The sequence below is a fragment of the Mytilus californianus genome, unplaced genomic scaffold, assembly GCF_021869535.1.
Source record: "Mytilus californianus isolate M0D057914Y unplaced genomic scaffold, xbMytCali1.0.p SCAF_13, whole genome shotgun sequence".
In the NCBI taxonomy this organism is placed as follows: Eukaryota; Metazoa; Mollusca; class Bivalvia; order Mytilida; family Mytilidae; genus Mytilus; species Mytilus californianus.
This window is the reverse complement of record NW_026262615.1, coordinates 16,353,510-16,359,509: the sequence shown is the minus strand read 5'-3', so window position 1 is coordinate 16,359,509 and position 6,000 is coordinate 16,353,510. Positions and strand designations below refer to the sequence as shown.

General features: G+C 31.6%; 1 protein-coding gene across 4 annotated transcripts in view; it reads right to left on the bottom strand.

Annotated features, from left to right (window-relative positions):
• Nucleotides 1–3,308: 3,308 nt before the first annotated feature.
• Nucleotides 3,309–6,000, bottom strand: part of LOC127723253 (WASH complex subunit 2-like) — a 79,446-nt gene continuing 76,754 nt past the window's right edge. For all 4 annotated transcript variants that reach the window (XM_052229813.1, XM_052229814.1, XM_052229816.1 and 1 more), the window contains 2 exons: nt 4,644–4,827; nt 3,309–4,150 (listed from right to left, as the gene is read on the bottom strand). In XM_052229813.1, coding sequence (XP_052085773.1) covers nt 4,047–4,150; nt 4,644–4,827 — 288 coding nt within the window. In that variant the 3' untranslated portion in view covers nt 3,309–4,046. The remainder of the gene's footprint in view (nt 4,151–4,643; nt 4,828–6,000) is intronic.

Below are 6,000 nucleotides of genomic sequence, written 5' to 3'. Positions count from 1 at the left end.
TGTTCATTTCGAATAAATGTTGCTGCGTATTACACATTTCAGGTGAAAAAATGGACAAAATTTTAATGAAATTGTATGCCTCAAGGTTCCTTACTATAACATAAATATTCTGATTAGTTTAGTGTGATGTCCATTTTCGCTGAACTAGTATACATTTGTGTTTAGGGGTCAGCTGAAGCCAGCCTCCGGGTGCAGGATTTTCTCACTGCGTTGAAGGCCCATTGGTGGCCTGGGGCTGTTTTCTGCACTTTGGTCGGGTCGTTGTCAACACTTTCTATATTTGTAAGTAATTATTACATCAGCCAATCAAATTACAGCCTTCAAATTTTTGAAGGTGGGTATCACTTTGATAAAACTGGAAGAACCCAATGAAAACCCAGAAAGAAGAGAGCATTTTCAGATCCTTGTAAACGAAGCATGGACTCTGGACCTTTTTTCAATCTGATTGTGCAAAGCCTCCAATTCTATCTGTTCTTTTTTATAATTCAGCACTCCATCAACATACTGATGAAATCTCGCAATAATTTCTGAATTTACAGTATATATTTCGAGACAATGTATAATTATTCTATATCCTAATAAAATCCTAGTATACATTGTTAACAAACAATCAATTAAATACCAAACAGACAGAATCAGAACTATATGAGGGGCAAGGGGAGATAACTTATACATTGTTTACAAGCAATCAATTATACCAAAGAGACAGAATCAGAACTATATGAGGGGCAAGGGGAGATAACTTATACATTGTTTACAAGCAATCAATTATACCAAACAGACAGAATCAGAACTATATGAGGGGCAAGGGGAGATAACTAATACATTGTTTACAAGTAATCAATTATACCAAACAGACAGAATCAGAACTATATGAGGGGCAAGGGGAGATAACTAGTACATTGTTTACAAGTAATCAATTATACCAAACAGACAGAATCAGAACTATATGAGGGGCAAGGGGAGATAACTTATACATTGTTTACAAGCAATCAATTATACCAAACAGACAGAATCAGAACTATATGAGGGGCAAGGGGAGATAACTAATGCATTGTTTACAAGCAATCAATTATACCAAACAGACAGAATCAGAACTATATGAGGGGCAAGGGGAGATAACTAATATTGTTTACAAGCAATCAATTATACCAAACAGACAGAATCAGAACTATATGAGGGGCAAGGGGAGATAACTAATGCATTGTTTACAAGCAATCAATTATACCAAACAGACAGAATCAGAACTATAAGAGGGGCAAGGGGAGATAACTAAGCTGAAAGTTACTTTTGTTTTATTGGTCTATTTATGTGAGGCTAAAAGAATACTGAATAGACAACATGTATAGGTAACTTTTAATCATATGTATAATTAACAAATAACATGAAAACAATATTTAATTTCAATTTTGTTCTGCAATACTTTGTTCATTACTCATATAACAAACATATAATTTGTTAACTCTCAAAAATTAATAAAGGAAATCTCAGTCAAACTCTAAAATAGTTATAATAATTTTTAAAAATATGGACTGCATTTAAAAATACCAATGGAACATTCATGATCTGACTTATGATCTACATAGCTATGGTTGCACACTTGGTCATTAATTCTCTAGGTTATAAATAAAATGGACATGTCACCACAAGTCACTGGAGTCAGTAATTTGCCCTCACAGAATCTAAAGGACTAATTTCATTGCTTGTACCCTAAGGGAGCTACCATTTGATTTTTATGGGGGGCTAGGATGAAAATATTTGTCCTGCCTTTTATTTTTCCCTCTATTCGATCCTGCCTTTTTATTTTTTACTCTAATCGGTCCTGCCTTTTTTTTTTTTAGTTTATCCTGACTTTTTTATTTAACTAAATTGTCATCCTGCCTTTTTTTTTACTCAAAACTCCTGTCCTGCCTATTTTTTTCAAATTTTATCCTAGCCCCCCCCCCCCCCCCCCCCCATAAAAATCAAATGGTAGCTCCCTAAAATGAAAATATAGGCAGCTCATTGGCCGAATTTTTATTATTGAGGATGTTGTTCAGCAATCAAAACGTTTTTGTATAAGCTATTAATAATATTACCCGGAATGCATTTGATTCTGAAATGGCTAATTGACTAAGAGTTGTTCTGCCTAAAATTGACTTTACCTCTGACTAGTGATGAAAAACAAAACCACAATTGCTGCTCTATAATCAAATAATAAACTTCAAATGGTATTTTTAACCAGTTTAATTCTAGCTGAATCACATAAATACATACTGTATCAAATTTAACAAATTTGATTTGGTTCCAATTCTTTTTAAACATGAACAAAACTTCAAAATTCCAGATAACCCTGACAAACAAGAACATGTGTCCATAGGATGTCACGCTCCACTTACAATGTCAAAGTTCAATGTTCAGTGAACGACAAAACCTGGGTAAAAACCATGATTTGGTATATATTTTAAAATGTTCACATCATAATGAACATGTGCACTAAGTTTCAAGTTGAATTGACAGAACCAGTCTTACATATTGTAAACTACCTTGACCAAATACTTTTGTATGAACATATGGGCAAACAGACACACTGACCAGAAAATATAATTCCCCCTGTTTTATCTTAGAAGGTGCATAAAAGGACAAATTCTTTTTCTGAAAAATGCTTCAAGGACCATTTTATTTGTAAAATGTATGCATAGTTCCATTTTATTTGTAAAATGTATGCATAGTTCAGAGGTTATTTCTCTCCTGTTTTAATACAGTTTTAATAAGTTATGTATCTACGATATAGAAAATACCTCCCTTCTAAACTATAATTTTGCATTTAAGCTTAGTATTTAAAAATTTTGTCATATTCTCCAATTTACCATAAGAATGCTCAAAGCAAAAAGCTTAAAAAACAAGGGTAAGTTATATGAGTCTAACATCATCATTCTTAAGGTCTCATCAATTTCAAACCATTAAAAAAGTTAGAAAAGCTATAAACAAGACTCCCTCTCCAATATAGACACATGATAGATACAGCAAAGTCCATGTTTTTGTGAATAAAAACACCAAAAATTATTTGATTTAGGTTTAAAAAATTATATGAAAGTTTTATTATTTTATTTGGTGTAGGTGACACTTTGGTAAAGTCCAAGGTTTGCAAAGGGAAATACGAAAAAAAAAAATCATCTGCATTAAAAATATAAGATGAAAAGAAAACAAATAGGTGGTGCACAATCTCATTTGATACTAAACAATTTGTGAAAGTTACATTGGAATTGATTCTTGTTACTGTGGATTCATTAATATTCGTGGGATACTAATGTTCGTGGATTTCGTGGTTACAGCTGAACAACTAATTTAAAGATTCAAAGAAGTACAAATATTCTACGGGCTTATATGCGAACCATGCCAAACCCACGAAATAAAATACCCACGAATATACAATATTTCCTCAATCCACAAAAATTGGTACCCACAAAAATAAATAAATCTACAGTAAAGACAAATTTTAGAATACAAAAAGCATATGAACTGATAGCAATGGTCAATTTAAACAGCGGCTTCAGTAAGTGGGGTTTAATATTTTTTAATAAATTTTTAACATATTCAATACTATCACAAAATTATGCCCTCGTTTGATCAAAATACATAACAATTACATAAAAGGTCTCTCTCACAATAGAACTAGTAAAAGTTTTTAGTCTCTTTATTCTAACCTATTTTTCAGGTCACATGATTAATTTCTAGATTATGCTGAAGAAAGATTTTAAGGTTTTCAAAAAAACTTTCCTGAAATTAAATAAGAGTAACTTTGAACTTTGATGAATTTTTATCAGCCCATTTTTATAAAGCTGTCACTGATTCAGACCTGATGCCTGTTCCGCCATAAAAACAAAGAAAAAATTTTATTAAGGTAAAATTACAGCCAATTTTGTGTCAAATTATGGTTCCTTTATTCCTAATTTTCTGGAGTGCACCCCTAACATTAAATTCTGTAAAGTGTAGGTAGATATCAATAAATAATCACAGTGTTCAATCAACACTATATATAACAATGTTTCTATTTATAGCGATCATCATGCTAATGGATCATCAAAAATGTCTTCAGTTGTTGTAGTCGTTTTCTTAGGTTTTTCTTTCTTTTGTTTAGTTGTTGGTGATGCTTCAGCAAAAATATCATCTGAAAAAAGCAAAAATTCTTAAATATTTATATCTTCAATTTATCGAATTCATATCTAAAATAGGATATCTTTTAAAATGGTAGGTTTGTTTCTTTAGGTAGCATTAAAACTGTTCCCAATTGAAAAGTTGGTGTCATCACGTTTGTCTTGTATTAGGTTCTATAGCAGAATTGTCAAAACCTAAGATTTTTCTACCGTTTACATTACTTATTCTCCATGCTCAATTGAAAGATCAAATACATTCTCATTAAACTGAATTTTTTCTACAAAAATGGGAATCATAGATATGTTCTGTAAATTTTTTATATCTGAATTCTTGGATTAATTATTCTATTACTTGTTTATCAAGCATATTCAGCGCTTACTGGTAGAGTTTATATCTGAATTCTTGGATTAGTTATTGTATAACTTGTTTATCAAGCACATTTAACGCTTATTGGTAGAGTTTATATCTGACAAAACTTTCTTATAAAAGAAGAAATTATTCCTAACCATTATCATCTTTAAATATGCTCTTTTTGGTAGCTGCTGTTGTTTTCTTTTTTTTCTTCTCCTTTGGCTTTGCTGCTGGTACATCAGCAAAGATATCTGTGTCGTCTTGGAATAAATCTTCATCTTTTGTCTGAGCCTTTTTTGTTTTTTTCTTTGTTGTCTTTGAGGCAAATAAATCATCAGCCTAACAAGAGAAATTGACATTCCTTACACCTAACAAACTGTTATTGAATTTTTAGGTGAATATAAAACTTTAGACTGGTTTTAAAGCTGCTGTCATATCCGCAAAACAATTTCACATTGATTGAAAGAAAAACTTTTTATGTCAAGGATTTGAAATAAAAGTATGCTCTGAGGTTCAAATAAACATGTACTATTATTGCTGATTTTTCAACTGTATAAATGGTAAGAAAAAATATCTTTAGTAAAAGTTACCTTGATCTTCCACCCATGGACCCAAAAAATCAATAGGCCTTGTCCCCTTTCCTATATCTTCTACCTGTTTAAGTTTCATTCCAATCAATCAAGGGAAACTCTAGTTACCATCCGGGAACCATTATTCTAAAATTGTTCTATTTTTTGAAACAGTGACCTGTTGACCCCCAAATCAATAGACTTCTTCTCTTTACCTTAATCTTCCATCTGCATATGTTTCATTCAGTTGAAGCAAGAGAAACTAAAATTACCATCCAAAGACCATTTTTCATTTTTTTTCTATTTTTAGTAATAGCGACCTTGAACTTTTGACCCCAAAATCAATAAACTTCTTCCCTTCCCTGTACCTTTCATCTGAATAAGTGTCAATTCAATCAAGCGATAATCAAGTTATCATCCAGAAACCATTTGTTTCAGCCAAAAGGATGGTAGGAAGGAGGGACAAAGCAAATTATAAATGCTAGCATAAAAACCTGGCCACTGGAACACATACAAAATTTCAAATTGGTACTACTTTGACCCCTTTCAATTTTACTTTTGTGAAAGAAAGCACTTTTTTTTACCACAATCAACAAAGTTATTCTAAAAGCAATTAAGTCTAAGTAGTTTTGGAGTAGTTTTCTCCATCTGATGTGTAAACATATTGTAAGACATGTTAATTTTTTTGGAAAAACAAAATTTTCAGATTTGTTCGTTGCAGGATGTTCAAGGAAATATTACTGTGTATTCAATTATTTTGTTGGGTGTCAATTTTCATGGATTTAGTAAAAATTGTATTCTCAGGCATATTTGATTTCATGGTTTTACCCAGTTCTGCCTTCAATATCAAAATAAGGAGATGAGGTATGATTGTCAATGACACAATTATCCACCAAAGTTCAAATAAAGTGGATGTAAGCAAATATAGGCAACCATATGGCCT